General features: G+C 42.5%; 1 protein-coding gene across 3 annotated transcripts in view; it reads left to right on the top strand.

Moving 5' to 3' along the window:
• The window catches only part of pamr1b (peptidase domain containing associated with muscle regeneration 1b), a 295,871-nt gene that overhangs the window by 9,827 nt on the left and 265,076 nt on the right, over positions 1-20,968 (top strand). For all 3 annotated transcript variants that reach the window (XM_052597023.1, XM_052597024.1, XM_052597025.1), the window contains exon 2: positions 18,646-18,822. In XM_052597023.1, coding sequence (XP_052452983.1) covers positions 18,646-18,822 — 177 coding nt within the window. The remainder of the gene's footprint in view (positions 1-18,645; positions 18,823-20,968) is intronic.

Genomic DNA, 20,968 nt, shown 5'->3' with positions numbered 1-20,968 from the left:
TAGATTAAATGAAACAAGTTTAATCTTGACAAACTATATATCATTATAAAGATCTAAGCCTCAAGCATTGACGACAGATTGCTGTTTTTCAATGGAAAGCTTATAAAAACTGTATTTGCTACATTTGTGTATGCAGTACACATCAAAAAATGAACAATGGAAACGCTGTACATACTAGATTTGTCCTAATAACGAGTCATAAACACATCCACAGCTGTAAATCCTGGTTTAGTTAGGAAGGTAAGGGTCCACTGAACGACATCTCAGGGAGCACGTTTGGTCCAACGAAGCAGTAATGTTGTAATATGGATCATAATTATTTTGTTTACGTTTCAGTTCTTCATCAACAAAACTGTCTGTATCCATTATGGAATAACTCATGCTCAGAAACTGCATCTTTTTAGTAAAAAAATGGCTTGGTTTTTACAGTATCACAAATGGAATGAAACAATCCACGCGAAAAAAGAATGAAAGATAGGCGAAAGATAGTATATTTGAATTTTTGCGCTCTTTCGTGGCGGCTCATGACACGCTCTGACGCACCTGTCAGCTGATGGAGGCACAATTTATAACAATCGCCTTTTTCTTTGTTTTATTTTTCAACCGTTTTTATGTGAGAGTGTGTTTTATGTTGAATTTGAATATATCACGCTATTACTGTATGGTCACGGCTATCAAAGTGAACACATCTATATGAATAGAGAGAGTGAATTATTTCCTTTATGGCGCATATGTGTTATTACCATCTGTAGTAAGTGGCCATCAGCACACCAGCACTTATTTGCATTGTAATTCATAAATGCTTCATTTCTAGCAATCTTAGGATTTTCTGTAATTGGAATACAAAGTTAAATCTTTTTTTTTTTACTATTATTATTCTTATTTTTCTTACTCAAATTATTCTTATTGTTTTTTTCTAGTGCTCAAATAAATAAGTTTCTGTCTAGTGTTTTATAATTGACTAAATGACTAAATAGTTTGTAGAAGACTTCAATACAGTTGGTAAATATTTTTTTATAAATATTTTGGGGGTTGGGGGTCTAGACATAGTCTCATAAAAATATTAGCAGGAGCCTCATTTTTCATGATATCTTATTCAGATTTGAAATAGAAACTCATGAGACATGTGACTTTCAACCCATTACTTTTCTAGATTGCTCCAGGACTGATTTCATGTATTTTTATATCAAATAAAAAAATATATAAGTGTGGTACAAAAAAGAAAATCAAGGCACTTCAGTGTCTATAACTTTTAACCTTTTCGGACATTATCAAATCTGGTTGATACAAAGTAAAGCCCAAATGGTGTTCTTTCCAAAGACACCAAAAATTATTTTTGAAACACACTGAAGTAGGAAACTCTTACAATTTTAAGTTAGGTAGAGCACTTTAAGCTGTAAGTCCCATACTGGGGGGTCAGGTTAACAGGTTAAGGGCTGAGAGGCAAACTCTCTGCCCGAAAATGTATCTAGGAGTCCTTAGCCGAGAGCAAGGTTGGTTGATATCCGAGACTCACTTGAAAAGGGGAAAGACCGGTGGCAGAGGAAATTATGGGCGGATTCTGCTCAGGGAAGTTGTTCTGACCACGACTCAGGGTTGCAAAACGCAAGGCTACGTAACATGCGGCTGATAGTCTGATTGGCTTGTTCGGCCTGACCATTACTCTGAGGGTGGAAGCCAGAAGAGAGACTAGCAGACGCTCCAATCAACCGGCAGAATTCTTTCCAATACTGTGTCGCAAATTGGGGACCTCTATCAGAGACAACGTCAGAGGGAAGACCATGTAATTTAAAAACATTTTCTATGACAATCTGGGCGGTCTCCTTGGCTGAGGGGAGTTTGGACAATGGAATAAAATGGGCCGCCTTAGAAAAACTGTCAATGACTGTAAGGATAACGGTGTTGCCGGGGGAAGACCCAAAATGAAATCTAGAGTGATATAGGACCAAGTGTGTGATGGAAAAGGAAGTGGTCTAAGGAGGCCGGCCGGAGGGGAGTTCCCTGACTTGGTCTGTTTGCACACCGTGCAGGCGGCTACAAAATGACGAGCATCTCGTTCGTGGGTGGGCCACCAGAACCATTGGCTAATAGAAGCCAGAGTAACCCCTAATGCCAGGACGGGCAGCCAATTTAGATTAGTGAGCCCACTGAAGTACTGCTGGATGAATAGATGCAGGGATGAAAAGGAGATTACCGGGACATTGATGCGGAATGATGGAATGAGAGAGGGCTCGTTTGACTAGCCTCTCCATTCCCCAGATGGCCGCACCGATCACGTGCCCCTTAGGGATAATGGGAACGTGTTACTCAGTGACCTCTGAAGAATCAAAGAAACGGGACAATGCATTAGGCTTGACGTTCTTAGAACCGGGTCGGTAGGAAATGGAAAAGTCAAACCGGGTAAAAAACAACGTCCAATGAGCCTGACGGGCATTTAACCTTTTGGCAGAATGAATATATTCGAGATTCTTGTGGTCCGTCCACACAGTAGAAGGAACACAGGAACCCTCCAACCACTGACACCATTCTCCAAGGGCTCATGTTGTAAATACGTTCGGAGGGAGATAACCGATATGAGAAATACACACAGGGATGGACCTGTCCATCAGAAGCAGAGCGCATGGCCCCAATACCTACCTCGGATGAATCAACCTTGATGATGAACTGTCTGGAAGTGTCGGGGGTCATAAGGATGGGAGCTGACGTGAAAAGAGTCTTAAGACGGTCGAAAGCCTTCTGCGCAGACTCGGTCCACTCAAAACTGGACTTGACAGAAGTATGGGTGGGTAAATGTGCGGCAACCTGGCTGAAGTTACAAATAAAGCGTCTGTAAAAATTTGCGAACCCCAAGAAATGCCTCAGGGCGACGCGAGAGTCAGGTACTGGTGAACAGAAAACTCCATCGGTGACAGAATGGAGAACAAAATCTTGGGAGAAACCAGGCTCTGTTGGGGGGGGGGCAGTTGTCCTCTGACCAGACAAAACCAGCATTTCAGTTCCAGGCTGTAGCAAAGTCAGATTGGGCAGAAGAATCACCTGTTTTTTGTGGTCTTGTCCCGATGTTCATCTGAGAAAGGGGCTCTAGTTGTCCTTGTCTCCGCTGTCTTTCAGGGCTGTAGAGGTCCTTTCTAGGTGCTGATCCACCATCTGGTCTGGATACGTACTGGATCTGGGTCACTGATGCCCTCCACAGAAATGACAGAACCCAAAAAAGTGACCGAACATGCATGGAAAGTTCATTTCTCAGCCTTAACCAACAGCCTATTCTCAAGAAGCTTTTGGAGAACAGGACAAACATGCTGGTCATGCACCTGGAGGGAGAAGAAAAAAATAAGAATATCATCAAGGTAAATGAAAACAAAAAATATTGAGCACGTCTCTAAGGACATCATTGACCAAAGCCTGAAAGACGGCAGGGTCATTTACAAGACTGAATGGAAGAATGCAATATTCAAAGTGCCCAAGGAATGTGGTAAACGTGGTCTTCCATGCATCACCCTCTCTTATGCAAATCAAATGATAGGCTTTACGAAGGTCCAACTTCGTGAAAACCTTTGCTCCCTGCAAGACTTCAAAGGCTGATGACATAAGGGGCAATAGATAAAAGTTCTTAATAGTTGTGTCATTAAGGCCCTGATAGTCTATGCAGGGACGCAAAGAACCATCCTTCTTCTTCACGAAGAAGAACCCAGTGCCAGTGGGAGAGGATGAAGGAACAATGGTACCTGCGTCCAGGGACTTAGACAGATATTTTCTCAAGCGCTTCACGCTCGGGATCCGACAGAGAATACAATCTACCATGAGGTGGCGCTGTACCCGGGAGAAGGTCGATGACACAGTCATAGGGACGGTGAGGGGGGAGAATAGTGGCCCGAGATTGGCTAAAAACCATCCACAGATCGTGATACTCCTCCGGCACCCAAGACAAATCACCTGGCTCTTCCTGGAAAACAGAGACAGAGGACACAGGAGGAATTGCAGAGGTTAAACACTCAACATGACAAGACACGTTCCATGATTGGATAGTTCCCTTAATCCAGTTTATCTGGGGATTGTGCTGCAATAGCCAAGGATGCGCTAAAACTCTCGGGAAGTATGGGGAAGGAAAAATTAAAAAAGAAATCGTCTCACGGTGGTTACCGGAGATAGTGAGAGTTAAGGGAGGAGTCTCACAGCTAACCCTAGGAAGTGAGCTTCCGTCTAGAGCAAAGAGTGGGGCAGGTGTGTCTAACTACTTCAGGGGAATACCTTGTGCCTGAGCCCAAGACTCATCTATGAAATTTCCCTCGGCCCCAGACTCAATCAGAGCCCTGCAGGAGGTTGAGGAACCCGGCCAGCGAAGATGAATGGAGAAGGTGGTACAAGAGTTAGGAGAAGAGACCAGAGTCGTTGTGCTCGCCAGTAGCCCTCTCTTTACTGGCGAGCTCTTGCTTTTAACAGACATGCGGAAACAAAATGGGCTGGTGATGCACAGTACATGCAGAGATGATTAACGATTCTCCGCTCTCTCCGTTGCGGATATGCGCCTCAGGCTGTGAGGAGGAGGAGAGTGGAAGGAAATCGGCGGGTGGTGAAGCCAGTAGAGCAGACTCCAGACTCCAAGCGTGGCAGCGGAGGTCGAATTGCTTCTCGAAGCATAAGGCGAGTTCAATCAGTGAATCCAGATGAGTGGGAACCACCCTGGATAGTATCTCATCCCTTACTGCAGCGCTGAGCCCCTCCAAAAAGCGAGAGAGCAGTGCTGGCTCATTCCTGCCACAGGTTGTTGCCAATGTTCCGAACTCAATAGAAAAGTCTGTTACAGAGCGCTTAACCTTGTGAAGTGAAGAGAAAACAAGAGGCGGGAAGCCTCCTCACCATAGACTGAATTATCAAAGACATGGACATCTCCTCTTTGAAGAGGAAAAAACGATCCGTGCACACGTCCTTAGCCTCCCAAACCACCGTACCCCACTGGCGAGCTCGTCCGGAGAGAAGAGAGATGACATAGGCGATCCTAGCCCAGTCCCCGGAATAGGTTGACAGCTGGAGGGAAAACACAACCTCGCATTGGGTTAAAAAGGAGCGACATTGGGTGGACTCACCAGAATAACAGGGCGGATTATTTACCCATGGCTCTGTAGAGTTGATAGTCCTGCACGAGGCTCGTGAGTTGAGACAACGCTGATGGAGCTGTTTGGTGAGATCTGTAACCTGTGCAGCCAGGGTCTCCACAGCGTGCCTCGCGGCCGACTTGTGCTTGTCCAGCATCAGCCCTTCGAGCTTGATGGCCATCTGGATCAGATTCTATCTTGCTGGGTCCATAAGTGGTCAGATTATTCTGTTGTGAAGAAAGAGGACCAGAGAGAGCAATTTGCAAAGCAGACAAAGTCTTTAATAAAAAACACAGAAGTATGTGTATGAGTAAGTATGAAGTATGTGAGTCCAATGAGAAATGAAAAATCCTCCCATAGGGAAAAACTGGAACCAAAACGTTCACTTGTTGAAAAAATAGAGAAACCAAAAAGATGCCAACCGCCCAGGTGATAACAGTTCGGTCGACAGCTCAACAGCCAAATGAATGAGAAAATAGATGAATCCGTATATGAGCAGTGGCAGTACTTCGGTGCTCTCAGTTCACTCTAGATCACACCGTAGGGACATGGGTGCAGGCAGCCTCGGGAGATTGGCGCGCTGGGTACAGGGCTGACACAATGTTATATGCAGAAAGGACAACCAGTGAAGCCGCAATCCCCAACCAGACAGGACTAGGACACGACAGGGGAGATAGACATGTGACCTTAGTGAGAATTGTGGAATAATATGGCAAGGAAGATGGGAAGGAGAAGGAAAGAAGTTTGAGAGCTGATCTAGGGAGAAGGGGGAACAGGTGTAGGAGGCCAAGCGCAAAGAATAGGGCAAATGGGGAGAAGCTGAAGGAGATTAATAGAGTAGAGGGAAAGGTGTGCGCGTAATAGGAGAGTGAGTGAATGAGTGTGTTTGAAAAAGGGAGGGAGGAGGAAAGAGTCATGACACCTTCAATACAGTTGGTAAATATTTTTTTATGGTTTATGGTTGCAGGAATCTCATTTTTCATGTTATCTTCTTCAGATTTGAAATAGAAACTCATGAGACATGTATGTGACTTTAAACCCATTTTCTAGATCGCTCCAGGACTGATTTAATATATTTTTATATCAAATTTAAAAAACAAATTCAGTGTGCTACAATTTTTTCAAGGCACTTCAGTGTCTATAACTTCTCATATTTTTTATAATTTTCAACTCTGGTTGATAAACAGTAAAGCCCAAAGGGTCTTCTTTCCAAAGACACTAAGATTATGTGTGTAACACACTGGAGTAAGGACCTGTTAGGTAGGGCACTTTCAGCTGTGAGTCCCATAATGGGGGGTGCTGGCCAACAGGTTAACCTGTTTACCCCCTGAAGACGATCCCCATGTATACAAGTTATGAGGCATCTTCTCTTGATATCCTCAAAATAACTTAAATTACACTTTCAGATTTGATTGTACAGATAAGAGCAATACATCAATCGAATCTGTAAAGGCTCTACTTTTATTTGTATTTACATAATAACAAACTTTGTGCTTTTATAAAATAAAGAAAACAAACAAGGTACGCTATCTGCAGCCTTTGTCTGCGTTGATCCTCATTTACAAACGCATCATTAAAACGAGAGATATATCTATAGAAAGCTTGACATGTCTACTTTTAAACTAAGCAAGTGCTACCGAAAACAAATATTTTGTGATAAAGTAATCCATATGAAAACAACGCGATGTCAGTCTTTCACGTCTCACTTCATTATATCTAATGCGACCACTCCCACGCACTGAACGCTCTTGAGATTATAATGTTCCACTTGAAGTGCGCGGCATTGGTAAACAGTTACCCATGTAAAAGCAATTGTGTATGTAATGGGTAATGTGTTCTTATGCTTGTGCATCTTTGATTATACTTTGTAGGATGTAAATAGCACAGCATGGGCTTGAAGTCATGCCGAAGGGAAGAACTTGCCACTCAAACACAGTTGGAGGTGATTTGCTGTCTAGATCACGCCAGAGGAATCGCAGAAGTGGTTTATCCTGAGGTAACAGGCGCACCTGGTGAAACATTGATCTATTGGTCTCTGCTGATTGCAGTTTTATTGTGCCTAAAACGGAGCAGGACTCCAAGTAGGGAATGCCCAAGGATTGGTCCAGGAAATAACTGTGAATTCAGATTTTGATTTTGGTAGGAAAAAGAACAATCAAACACAATGCAGTCCTTACTGTTGTGATGCACAATGTGGTGGGGTATGTACCAGAATTCAGGTACATCCTTTACTTCAAATGAGGATAACTTGTTGACATATGCAGTATCAATTAGTTTCTGATCTCTCTGTTATAGGTTTTCTCCTGTTGTGGGTTTTGAAGTAGTCACCTTTGACAGCTGCAAAGATGGGACATAATTGCCTTCATGAGGGCCCTCACAGGGGCCAGGGTTCTACATGAAGGAGAGGTGCTGCATATCGTAGGATGCCATCAATAGGTGTTCTGATGGTTTGGGTCTCAAGCTGGTGAATTGCCTCTTGATCCTGTTTAGATTGAACCACTTCTTTCATGCTTCTCGGAGGTAGTGCATCCAGCTTCCACAGCTTCTGTACATTGTGGTAGATGTCATCAGGTGGGCATTTAAAGGAGATATAGTGAAAATGGGTGAAGGATGACTCGGTCAGATCCCTTGCCAGACCCTTTAGTGTCCAGCCGAATCAGGTTTAACTGCAACACAGGCTCCAGGAGGGCCCAATTTCGCTGATTGTGTTGGAGTAATCAAGTGTATTTGATCAGCCCCCAAGAGGAGTAGAGGTTTGACTCTTTTAACCTAGCTAACTGAATTCTGTTACAAGAACGTTCTCCAAATACTCAGTGTTGGTTCTAGGAACATAGAAAATGTCCAGTTTTCTTGATGTTAAAGGATCATTTCAAATAATAACAGAACATTGATTTACAACGTTCCAAAAACATAAAATGTCCAGTTTCCATAACATTAGTAGAATGTTATTTAAAGGTTAGAAAGAAAAGGAAAAAAGAACACAAACTACAACTTTCTTCAGTCACAGCCTTAGATGAACTAAAAATACAAGACTTTAATCTCTCAAGATCTGATTAAACAACTCCACAAAAAGCATTGCCAGCTTCACTTAGAGTTTATTAACCAGATTTACTTTATGTCAAGTCAAGTCACCTTTATTTATATAACGCTTTAAACAAAATACATTGTGTCAAAGCAACTGAACAACATTCATTAGGAAAACAGTGTGTCAATAATGCAAAATGACAGTAAAAGGCAGTTCATCATTGAATTCAGTGATGTCATCTATGTTCATTTTAAATAGTGTCTGTGCATTTATTTGCAATCATGTCAACGATATCGCTGTAGATGAAGTGACCCCAACTAAGCAAGCCAGAGGCGACAGCGGCAAGGAACCAAAACTCCATCGGTGACAGAATGGAGAAAAAAACCTTGGGAGAAACCAGGCTCAGTTGGGGGGTACAAGGAAGGTCAGTTGGGGGCCCAAAGAAGATATTCAGTGCTGGATGAAGGTTTCCTACATGTTCAGTCTTTCGGCGCATAGAGTTTAGGTTAATTTAGGTTAAACTCAAATCTGACTCCATTTTATTATTTAATCTGACTCCATTTTAGTATGACCTTTAATTTAGGTTGAAATGCAAATTGGTTGTATGCCTTTTTAATTAGTATTCTTCTGACATTTGATTATTCTAGTTAACTCTTACATTAACTTGTTAATTCGGGTGCTCATGTTGCTAACAAGGATACAACGTAATCTACTAGTCAATAATTACAGAGTAAAATAGAATAAAATCAAATGTAACAATTTATTATCAGTCAGGTAAATATGTGTTCTGCCAATTACATATCCAACTGAAACATATCAAATCATAGCATTATAGAAAATGAAATTCTCAAAGATTAATATAAGAGTAAAATATGCACACCTGACCTTAGAAAATACATAGTATGAAGTGAAGAGACACACAACACTATGGGCTTTTCTGGCTACAAAATCACCCTGATGCTTTTGCTGCAATCCTTTAAATATCTCAGACCAAAACCAACATCCCCCGGAGATGAAGACAGAAACTAACAAATGGAATTTGATTAGGTCAGGTCCCAGACCAGGGTAGTTTACACCACAATGGGAACATAAGGTAATTTACATGGAAGACCCTGGAAAAGGGCACTCTCATTACAGTAATCATAATATCTCTTAAAGGGATACTCCGGAATACCATGGCAAGTGCTTGTAAGCACTTCGTCTTGGCGCAGTAATATCTTCACTCGTGAAAAATCCTCTCACCGGCCCCCGCTCCCTCTAGTGAATATATTACTCGCCAAGACGAAGTGCTTACAAGGACTTGCCATGGTATTCTGCCACACAATATAGTTATCCATTTTACACACTTAGAAAAGCGCAACGGTTTGTTTTGTGTTACCGTCCTAGGTCGAGTTACACTATGCGAGTAACTGTATTTAAATAGGGAAAACGTGGAGGTGTTTGGTAGCTTCTCTGCTTGGCCCATATTGAATAAATGGGCTAAGCTAAGTGCTTTCAAAGTGTCACCGCGCGCCAAAGCGATTGAGTGCACGCACTGAGACGAGAGAGGTATGTATCAACTCGTCTTAGGTAAGGGAAAAACATAGTTTAATATGAAAACACAGTCGAGTATCCCTTTAACTCTTAGGATGTGTATTATCTTTTAATCTACTTTTCTAAGGTTGAGACCATTGTACTAGTCTCCCTGAGACAATTCAAATGAGACCAAACATGACTGTAAATATTACTAGCATTAATGCAGAATATTATACTATTGGCAATTCTGAGTGAAACTAAGTGGAGGGAGTGTGATGGTGAGGTGTGAACTACTAGGTGTGGTGCGTCTTCAATGGCACCGTTACTTATGATGGAGGGTATTCAAGAGTGTACAAATGTTAATTATCAGGGAAGTCCTTTGTTTTCTTAGGGAGAAGTCTTCCTTCAGCCCAGACTGTCCAGCTCCAGTCTTACACTAGAAACATGGCTTTCTATGGAAATATTGCTATCAAAAAGCACACCTAGGTTCCTAAGTGATGACGAAGAATTGACAGAGCAGCTATCAAGTCTTAGACAGTGTTCTAGGTTATTACATGCAGAGTTTTTAGGTACTATAATTAACACCTCTATTTTTTTTTCAGAATTTAGCAGTAAGAAATTACTCATCATCCAGTTTTTTATATTGACTATGCATTCCATTAGTTTTTCAAATTGGTGTGTTTCACCGGGCCGCAAAGAAATATAGAGCTGAGTATCAACAGAAAAAGCTAACACCATGTTTCCTGATGATATCTCTCAAGGGTAACATATCGAGCGTGAAGAGTAGCGGCCCTAATACTGAGCCTTGAGGTACTCCATACTGCACTTGTGATCGATATGATACCTCTTCATTCACTACTATGAATTCATTGTGGTCATATAAGTACTGTTTAAACCATGCTAACACACTTCCATTAATGCAAACAAACTGTTCTAGTCTATGCAAAAGAATGTTGTGGTCAATAGTATCAAACACAGCACTAAGATCCAAGAGCACTAATAGAGAGCTAAAACCACGATCAGGAGATAAGAGCACGTAATTTGTAACTCTAAGGAGAGGAGTCTCAGTACTATGATATGGTCTAAATCCTGACTGGAAATCCTCACAGATAACAGTTTTCTCTAAGAAGGAATATAATTGTTAGGATACTACCTTTTCTAGTATCTTGGACAGAAAATGGATATTTGAGATTGGTCTATAATTAACTAGTTCTTTGGGGTCAAGTTGTGTTTTTTTGATGAGAGGCTTAATAACAGCCATTTTGAGGGTTTGGGGAAATATCCTAATGACAATGAGGAATTAATAATAGTTATTAATTAGGAGCTTATATGGAATAGGGTCTAACATACATGTTGTTGGTTTAGATGATTTAACTTGTTTATGCAATTCTTCCTCTCCTATAGTAGAGAATGAGTGGAACTGTTCCTCAGGGGATCTATAGTGCACTGTCTGGTGTGTTACTGTAGGTGACGGCTGAATGGTTATAATTTTATCTCTAATAGTATCGATTTTAGAAGTAAAGTAGTTCATAAAGTCATTACTGCTGTGATGTTGGGAAATGTCAAAACTTGTTGATGCTTTATTTTTCGTTAATTTAGCCACTGCATTGAATAAATACCTGGGGTTATGTTTGTTTTCTTCTAAAAGAGAAGAAAAGTAAGCGTATCTAGCAGTTTTTAATGCTTTTCTATAGGATAGGTTACTTTCCCGCCAAGCAATACGAAATATCTCTAGTTTTGTTTTTCTCCGGCTGCGCTCCATTTTCTGGAATGCTCTCTTTAGGGTGCGAGTGTGATCAGTATACCATGGTGTCAGACTGTTTTCCTTAACCTTCCTTAAGCGTAAAGGAGCAACTGTATTTAAAATGCTAGAAAGTGAGTGTTCACTAAAATGCTAGAAAGAAGTGCTCACTAACACAGATTTAGATTTTTTTTACAATATTTGAGAAAAATAGGCCTTTTGTGTACATATTAAGTCTTAGATCTTTGAGTTCAGATCATAAAAAATGGGGGCAAAAACAAAAGTGTTACATTTATAATTTTGTTTCATTGTAGAATGGTGAGTCAGGATGCTTTGGATGAGGATGGGTCTGTGCCCAAGTTCGACTTTTCTTCTGATGCTTTCTCCATCCAAAGAGTGCTTCTCAGAGAATTACTTACAACTTTCAGTTGTACATAGAATCCAATGAAGATCATGATGCTCGTGAACAGGAGAACCTCAGGTTTTTTTTTCAATTTTCCATCCCCACCACCTGTTGAAGAAGAGCCACCTCATGAAACATCAGAGGCTATTGCAAGTTTGATGAAATGTGTGAATATGCTGGATGTCCAAGTTAAAGACTGTGTTAAAAAGCTGGGTGAATATATCACACGCAATGAATTTCAGACTAGATGCCTGTCACGGTTGGTAAACCGTGATCTCGGGGTGTTTACACTTTGTGGTGAAAACTGTGTGTTTTGTGTCTGCACTGATTAGCTTGTGGGTGTCTCCGTTAATTGTCATCAGCAACAGCTGCCACTCATTATTCATCCACTATATATTGGCTTGTCTCCCGTCTTGTGTTTGTGAGATCGTTGTTTCATGTTTAATGTGGTTACCCTGATCGTCGGCTCTAGTGTTGTCTGCATTGGATGTCTCTGTTTTCCCTAGAACCTCATCCACTCTCCGCACTTCCACTCAGCCACAAACTCTTACCTTCGGCTCTATTCCCCGCAGTTCCTGTGCCATCCTCTCCTGCTGCCTACTCACCATCATCATCCAGACTACTCACCTTCTCTCCGCCATCATCCGGATTCCTCACCTCCTCACCACCACCACGGAGTGTCGTCTTCTCAGCAGCATTGTTTATTTGTGTCTTTGTATTCCTCTCATCTCATTAAATCTGTTAACTCGCATCTGCTTCCAGACTTTCTTTCAATCCACCGTCACAGAACAATCTCACCAACATTTAAGCAGTGAGCACCAATACCCTCACGGATTTCATGCACCTCAGCGTCAAGAGAATGGATCAGCAGCAGGAGAGCATCTCGAACACCAGACGCGCTGTCCATGCACTGGTGGCACAGGTGTCCGAGCTCACCCAGCAGATCCATCAACTAACGTCTCCCACTGCGCCCATGGCACCGCCTGCGACGTCTGTCCCCTGGGAGATTCCCCAGGACCACTTCCGGCCAGAGCCGCGACTTCCGGCGCCGGAGAACTATGCGGGTGAGCCAGTGTTTTGCAGAACTTTCTTAACTAAGTGTTCAATGCATTTCGCCCCAACATCCCCGCACCTTCACTACTGAGGATTCTAAAGTAGCATTCACGCTCACATTGCTATCTGGCAAGGCTGCCTTATGGGGGAAGCGGTGTGGGAAAATCAACATCCGTGTTATGCCTCGTTCCACGCCCTCTCTGAGGAGTGAGGAGAGTATTTGACCGGGCCGCTCATCGACTCTCGGAACTCCGTCAAGGCTCTTCCTCAGTGACCGATTACTTCATCGAGTTCCGCACCCTGGTGGCCGCCTGTCAGTGGAACGAGGCGGCACAGTGGGATAGATTCCTGCATGGGTTATCCGACCGTGTTCAGCAAGAGATCTACCTCCTCGAGCTGCCCCTTACTCTTAATGGTCTCATTGAGTTGGCTTTACGGGTTGACGCACGGATTAATCGCCTGGGCCACCTACCCAGTCCTTCAAGGTCTACCATCTCTCCTGCTAGGGGGCGCTTGAGTCGAGAGAACACAGATGGTTCTGTCGACGACCACGAGTCCATGCAGGTGGGTAGAGCCTGGCTGTCCCGGAGGGAGAGGGAATGGCAAAAGTCCCAAGGACTGTGTTTGTACTGTGGAGGCTCTGCTCATAACACCTACTCATGCCCGGTAAAAGAGCCAGACCGATATTAAACTTGAGGCTACTATTGGGTGGAATCTCCGCTGAGAAGTCCTCATCTACATCATCGACTCTCCTTCCGGTGAAACTGCGGTGAAAGAATCAACATCAGGAATATCACGCCCTTCTGGACTCCGGAGCCGAAGGTAATTTCATTGATTCTTCACTGTCCTTCCTGTCCTTCCTGTGTCTCTCCCCATCCATGTCACCGCACTCAATGGCCAGGAACTGCCTCACGTCACACACCATATGAGTCGTGTCTGGTTTCTGCTTGTCCTGTTGTCCCTGTTTCTGTCTTTCAGAAGGAGAACATGGTTTTGCCAAACGTGCCCGTTGAGTATCTGGACCTGAAGGAAGTGTTCAGTAAGTCCTGTGCTGCTTCTTTCCCTCTGCATCGTCCCTACGACTGTGCCATAGACTTAGTGTCAGGTAAGTCTCCGCCTAAGGGCAAGTTATAATCTCTTTCTATTCCTGAGAGGGAGGCCATGGAGAAATACATTTCTGATTCCATAACCTCTGGGTTCATCCGTCCTTCCTCTTCTCCAGCGGGGGCGGGGTTCTTTTTTGTGGGTAAGAAGGATGGTTCTCTGCCACCTTGCATTGATTATCGAGAGCTGAACAACATCACTATAAAGAATACTTATCCTTTACCACTCATGTCTTCACCTTTCGAGAGGTTGCAGGGAGCATCCATATTCACAAAATTGGATTTACGCAATGCTTATCATTTGGTCCGCATCAGGAAGGGGGATGAATGGAGAACTGCCTTTAATACCCCTAGAGGGCACTCTGAATACTTGGTGATGCCGTTCGGGCTCTCCAACTCGCCCGGGGTTTTCCAAGCACTCGTGAATGATGTGTTGAGAGATATGGTAGATCAGTTTATATATGTTTACCTGGATGACATACTGATTTTTTCTTCATCTCTCCAGGAACACGTTCAACACGTCAGACGAGTGCTCCAGAGGTTACTTGAGAATGGGCTTTTTGTCAAGGCGGAGAAATGCGTATTCCATGCACAGTCTGTTTCCTTCCTAGGGTATATCGTCTCGTCCGAGGGAATACGTATGGACCCTGACAAGGTTAAGGCTGTGATAGATTGGCCATCTCCAGATTCCCGTAAGGCCCTACAGCGGTTTCTGGGGTTGGCCAATTTCTATCGGCGTTTCATACGTAATTTCAGCCAACTAGCCTCACCTCTGACACCCTTGACCTCTCCCAGTACTCCGTTCAGGTGGTCGGATGCAGCTGAGGCTGCGTTCACTAACCTCAAGAACCGCTTAGTTTCGGCTCCTATCCTTGTGGCCTCTGATCCCACACGGCAGTTCGTGGTTGAGGTCGACGCATCAGAGGTGGGGGTAGGAGCAATTGTTGGCTGTCAAATTAGCATTAGAGGAATGGCGTCACTGGTTGGAGGGTTCAGGGGTTCCCTTTATTGTTTGGACCGATCATAAGAATTTAGAGTACATTAGAACTCCCAGAAGACTCAATTCCAGGCAGGCTCGGTGGGCACTTTTTTTCGGTCGTTTTGAGTTTACCTTATCGTACCGCCGAGTTTCCAAAAATGTCAAACCCGACTCTTTATCACGTCTTTTTGATCCCTCCGCCTGTCCGGTGACTCCCGAGTGTATTTTACCTGAGAAATTAGTGGTCTCAGCACTTGTATAGGAGGTCACGCCTCCGTCCGGTTGTCCACCGAACCGTTTGTTTGTGCCGGAGGAGTTAAGGTCCGAAGTTGTCCAGTGGGGTCATTGTTCTAATGTGGCTTGTCACCCAGGGATAAGTAGAACTAATGGGTTAGTTAGACAGTGATTCTGGTGGCCACGTATGGCTCGCGATGTCCGCGATTTTGTTTTGGCTTGCTTAGTTTGTGCCAGTGGTAAGTCATCTAACCGACCTCCTGATGGGCTTCTTCAACCGCTGTCTGTCCCTTCGAGACCCTGGTCCCACATCACTCTAGATTTTGTAACTGCCCTCCCGCCCTCTAATGGCATGACGGTCGTTTTGACCGTAGTGGACCGGTTCTCGAAGGCGGCACATTCTACTAGTAACATTCCCCTGCTTTCTGTTTCTAATAAATTAGCTCCCAAATTTATCGGCCCGTTCACTATCACCAAGACCATTAGTCCGGTGACAGTCCGCCTCAAACTACCTCCTGTGTACAAGAGGATACACCCCGCCTTTCATGTGTCCAAAATTAAACCCTTGTTTTATGCACGTATTAATCCGCCTACTCCGGTTCCCCTGCCGCCGCGTCTTGTAGATGGGGAACCGACATATTCAGTTAATCGTATTCTGGACTCGAGACAGAGGGGACGAGGATTCCAGTATCTGGTGGACTGGGAAGGTTACGGTCCGGAGGAGAGGAGTTAGGTACCTGCTAGGGACATATTGGATCACTCCCTTATTGATGAATACAATCAGCAGGTAGGCCCTTCTGGGAACTCCAGGAGGAGTTCTTAGGGGGGGAGGTACTGGTAAACCCTGATCTCGGGGTGTTTACACTTTGTGGTGAAATTTGTGTTTCGCGTCTGCACTGATTAGCTTGTGGGTGTCTCTGTTAATTGTCATCAGCAACAGCTGCCACTCATTACTCATCCACTATATATTGGCTTGTCTTCTTGTGTTTGTGAGATCGTTGTTTCATGTTTAATGTGGTTACCCTGTTCGTCGGCTCTAGTGTTGTCTGCGTTGGATGTCTGTGTTTTCCCTAGAACCTCATCCACTCTCCGCACTTTCACTCAGCCACGAACTCTTACTTTCGTCTCTATTCCCCGCAGTTCCTGTGCTATCCTCTCCTGCTGCCTACTCACCGTCATCATCCAGACTACTCACCTTCTCTCCACCATCATCCAGATTCCTCAATCAAATTCCCTTAAATCAGTGCTGAAGGGGACTGCCAAGGACTGGTGGCAAGTGGAGAAGAGAAAAGTATGCATGGATGGAGACAATTTAAAGAGTTATTTCTTTGTTCATTCCATAGTTAAGATTGTGATGATGTGGCAGCACATAAACAGTTGGAGAGAAAGCAAAGGTTAAGGGAAAGCATAAGAGACTTTGCATTTCTTTATTATCCTCTGTGTTTAAGATGTAAATAGGAGATGTCTGAAAAAGATATGGTGGATCCTGGAAGCACTTTGATGCTCATGCGTGAATCTCTGTGGAAGCATTTGAGTCAGGGTGAACCTTGTGGTCCAAGCAAAGGCCAAGTTTTCATGCTAACCAATGGCCAGAAGCATGAAGCTGTAAGAAAATTGCCCTGGCAATGTGAAATCCAAGGTCAAGGGGTGGCATTGACAGTATTAATTTTGAGGGACCAAAATTTGTCTGTATTATTTATTCTTGGAATGGATTTTTTGAAGACAGGAGTTTTTCTAGATTTTAAAAAAGACTAGTAAAGACTTACAGTCACAAATGACCTGGCTGATCATGTGTTTCAACAGGTTACATGTAAAGCTGAACCTACTTAGCCATACGAAAATGAGTTGGAAGGTATTTTATACAACTGGATCACCGTATACTCACAAGACATTGACACACTGCACAGACACACTGCATTATAACTACTGATGAGGTGCCAGTGAGGAAGAAGGCAAATAGACTGTCCATAGATAAACAACAATTTGTAGATGCTGAGGTTAGCTCAGTGATAGTTGTACCAAAAAAGGAAGGGATCTTGAGATTATCCATTGTTTATGCAAACCTCAATGCTAAGACTCATCTGTATGCACACCCGATGCCTCAGATTCAGGACATCTTGGAGTCTCTACATGGAGCTGCCATATTCTCCACATTAGATCTCAAGAGTGGATACTGGCAGATAGAAATAAAACTGCATTTGTGACATGTGCAGGGATATTTGAGTTCCGATGCCTTCAGTTTGGCCTGAAAATTTAAGCAGCTACATCCCAAAGGTTAATGGAGCATGCCCTGAAGAGTGTAAGAGGAAAGTGCTGGCTAGTATACATTAATGACATATTTGTATACTTAAGAAATGAGGAAGAACACCTTCAACATATCAACCAGGTGTTATAATGCTTACATTATGCAGGGCTCATGCTCAATCTGGCTAAGTGTAATTTCATGCAACGCACCATTGCTTTTCTGGGTCACATTGTATCCACAGAGGGAGTCATGAAGGATCCAGCAAAGGTGGCAGCAATTAATGTATTCCCTACCCCTCAGTCATTAAAAGACTACGTTCTGGAAAATGGTCTATTGTTTCAAATATGCTGGATAAACAAATAGGTAATACATTTCAATTAATTATCAATTCCTGTTTGAAAAAAAGATTTATTGTGTTATGCTGATGACAATCCACTTGGCAGTCATCTTGGAAGACTCAAAACCTTCCTCAGACTCCTGGAAGTAACTTTCTGGCCAAGCATAACCTCTGATGTGTATAAACATTGTAAAGAATGTCTAACATGCCAGAGATACAAACCTTCCCTTTCTAAACTATCTGGTCATCTTCAGTCAACTCAAATCGTTGAACCTGGGTACATGTTGGCGGTAGACCTGATGGGACCTACATGTAAAATATGCGCACAATATGATTGTTTTTTTTTTGTCGTTGTTGTTACTTCTTATGCAGCTTGTCAGTGAACAACATCTCTGTGTAGTTAATGCTGCTCCATGTGAAAGCGTACAGGTGATGGAGATTAATCGCTGATTACAGAATCGACTTTACTGACAAAATGCTCATTAAATATCATATTAAATTCATTGTGCAATTCAGCACTACGTATTTCTTCATTTGAATGACATAAGTTTGATCTATGTTGTTTACACTAAACAGCAATACAAACATTACTGGTCATTTGATTTTCTACTTAAAAAGAAATAAAGAGAAATTACAAACTGATTATTATTATTATTTATTGTGTAGTGATGGGAGAAAAAGTCAAATTAAATTAAACTCTTGAGTAATTGCAACTAAACTATGTTAAAATTACTTGATTAAACAAAATTATTTAGGCATGTCTACATACAAGCAATCTAAATTTTCATTCATTTAGAGTGAATCCTTAAAACAATTCTTTATATCACTCTTTTAATATAAGAACGTCTTTTACAGCCATTTGATAAACAGTGTATAGTCAGTTTGTACTGCCTAAGATATTGTGTTTTACTTGTTAGATTACAGGTACCTGTACAACTACTGTCCAGGACCCGAGTGGAATGTGATGTGTAGGGGATGCTGTGAATATGATGTCATCCACTGTAAATGTCCTCTTCAAGGGTCTTCGATAGGTTATGCAGTGCCATGCTGTCGTAATGCTGTAAATGAATGCGATCCCTGCATCATCCATCCAGGTGAGCAAATAACACACAAACACATTTACTACTATTTCTCATTTTTCTCTTCTTGTTATGAACATTTTATAGTTTGTCTATGGTTTTGAAATAGCTACATTTGAACCTATATACTCAGTAATTAAACAGTAAATAAACAGCTTGAGCAGTCAAACATCTAACAGAAACATGAATGTCATACTGTATCTGTTGTATATTGTAAATATTCCATTAGCCCAATGCATGTTATGATTTGTTGATTTTGACATTTGGAACTCTGGAACTTGTTAATGAAGCATACATTACATAATATTTAATGGTTAAAGGTTTCTTTTCTCTCTCTCTCTCTCTCTCTGAGCAATAATTTGACACTTTCTTGACTGTGTGGTGTCTGTAATAGGTTTTACAGCAACATGAAAATTAAATGGCCTTTTATTTATTTATTTTTGGGTGAGGTTAGGCTCTCTGTACTAAATTGATGGATGATTATTAATGTCAGTTAATAATGTTAGCAGGCCTATTGAGCACAGTAATACCATGGTCAGTAAACCATTTACCAGTGGTTTTGGCATTGTGAGCAGGTGCCAGGTCCTGCTGAAAAACGAAATCATCTTCATCTCCATAAAGCTTTTCAGCAGATGGAAGCATGAAGTGCTCCAAAATCTCCTGATAGCTAGCTGCATTGACCCTGCCCTTGATAAAACACAGTGGACCAACACCAGCAGCTGACATGGCAAGCCAGACCATCACTGACTGTGGGTACTTGACACCGGACTTCAGGCATTTTGGCATTTCCTTCTCCACCAGTCTTCCTCCAGACTCTGGCACCTTGATTTCCGAATGACATGCAAAATTTGCTTTCATCCGAAAAAAGTACTTTGGACCACTGAGCAACAGCCCAGTGCTGCTTCTCTGTAGCCCATTTCCTGCACACGCCTGTGCACGGTGCCTCTGGATGTTTCTAATCCAGACTCAGTCCACTGCTTCCGCAGGTCCCCCAAGGTCTGGAATCGGTTCTTCTCCACAATCTTCCTCAGGGTCTGGTCACCTCTTCTCGTTGTGCAGCGTTTTTTGCCACACTTTTTCCTTCCCACAGACTTCCCACTGAGGTGCCTTGATACAGCACTCTGGGAACAGCCTATTTGTTCAGAAATTTATTTCTGTGTCTTACCCTCTCGCTTGAGGGTGTCAATGATGGCCTTCTGGACAGCAGTCAGGTCGGCAGTCTTACTGAGTTTTGAGTAATGAACCAGGCTGGGAGTTTTTAAAAAAAGTTTAGAGAAACTTTTCATGAATTTTTTGAGATAAGAATTTTGGGTTTTCATGAGCTGTATGCCAAAATCATCAGTATTAAAACAATAAAAGACCTAAAATATTTCAGGTGGTGTGCGATGAATCTAAAATATATGAAAGTTTAATTTTTATCATTACATTATGGAAAATAATGAACTTTATCACAATATGCTAATATTTTGAGAAGGACTTGTACAACCATATCCAGCCAACAAGTAATCCGCAATTAGAACACAATGACAATAAAAAAATACAATAATACATACATACATATACTTACCTAAAGGATTATTAGGAACAACATACTAATACTGTGTTTGATCCTCTTTCGCCTTCAGAACTGCCTTAATTCTACGTGGCATTGATTCAACAAGGTACTGAAAGCATTCTTTAGAAATGTTGGCCCATATTGATAGAATAGCATCTTAAAGTTGATGGAGAATTGTGGGATGCACATCCAGGGCACGAAGATGTACATCTCACATCTTTGCTCTATTGGGTTGAGATCTGGTGACTGTGGGGGCCATTTTATTACAATGAACTCATTGTCATGTTCAAGAAACCAATTTTAAATGATTTGAGCTTTGTGACATGTTGCATTATCCTGCTGGAAGTAGCCATCAGAGAATGGGTACATGGTGGTCATAAAGGGATGGACATGGTCAGAAACAATGTTCAGATAGGCCGTGGCATTTAAACGATGCCCAATTGGCACTAAGGGGCCTAAAGTGTGCCAAGAAAACATCCCCCACACCATTACACCACCAGCAGCCTGCACAGTGGTAACAAGGCATGATGGATCCAAGTTCTCATTCTGTTTACGCCAAATTCTGACTCTACCATCTGAATGTCTTAACAGAAATCGAGACTCATC

This window comes from Carassius gibelio, chromosome B25, assembly GCF_023724105.1.
Source record: "Carassius gibelio isolate Cgi1373 ecotype wild population from Czech Republic chromosome B25, carGib1.2-hapl.c, whole genome shotgun sequence".
Classification (NCBI taxonomy): Eukaryota; Metazoa; Chordata; class Actinopteri; order Cypriniformes; family Cyprinidae; genus Carassius; species Carassius gibelio.
The sequence above is the reverse complement of the archived record's forward strand: the minus strand, read 5'-3'. Positions and strand labels throughout refer to the sequence as shown.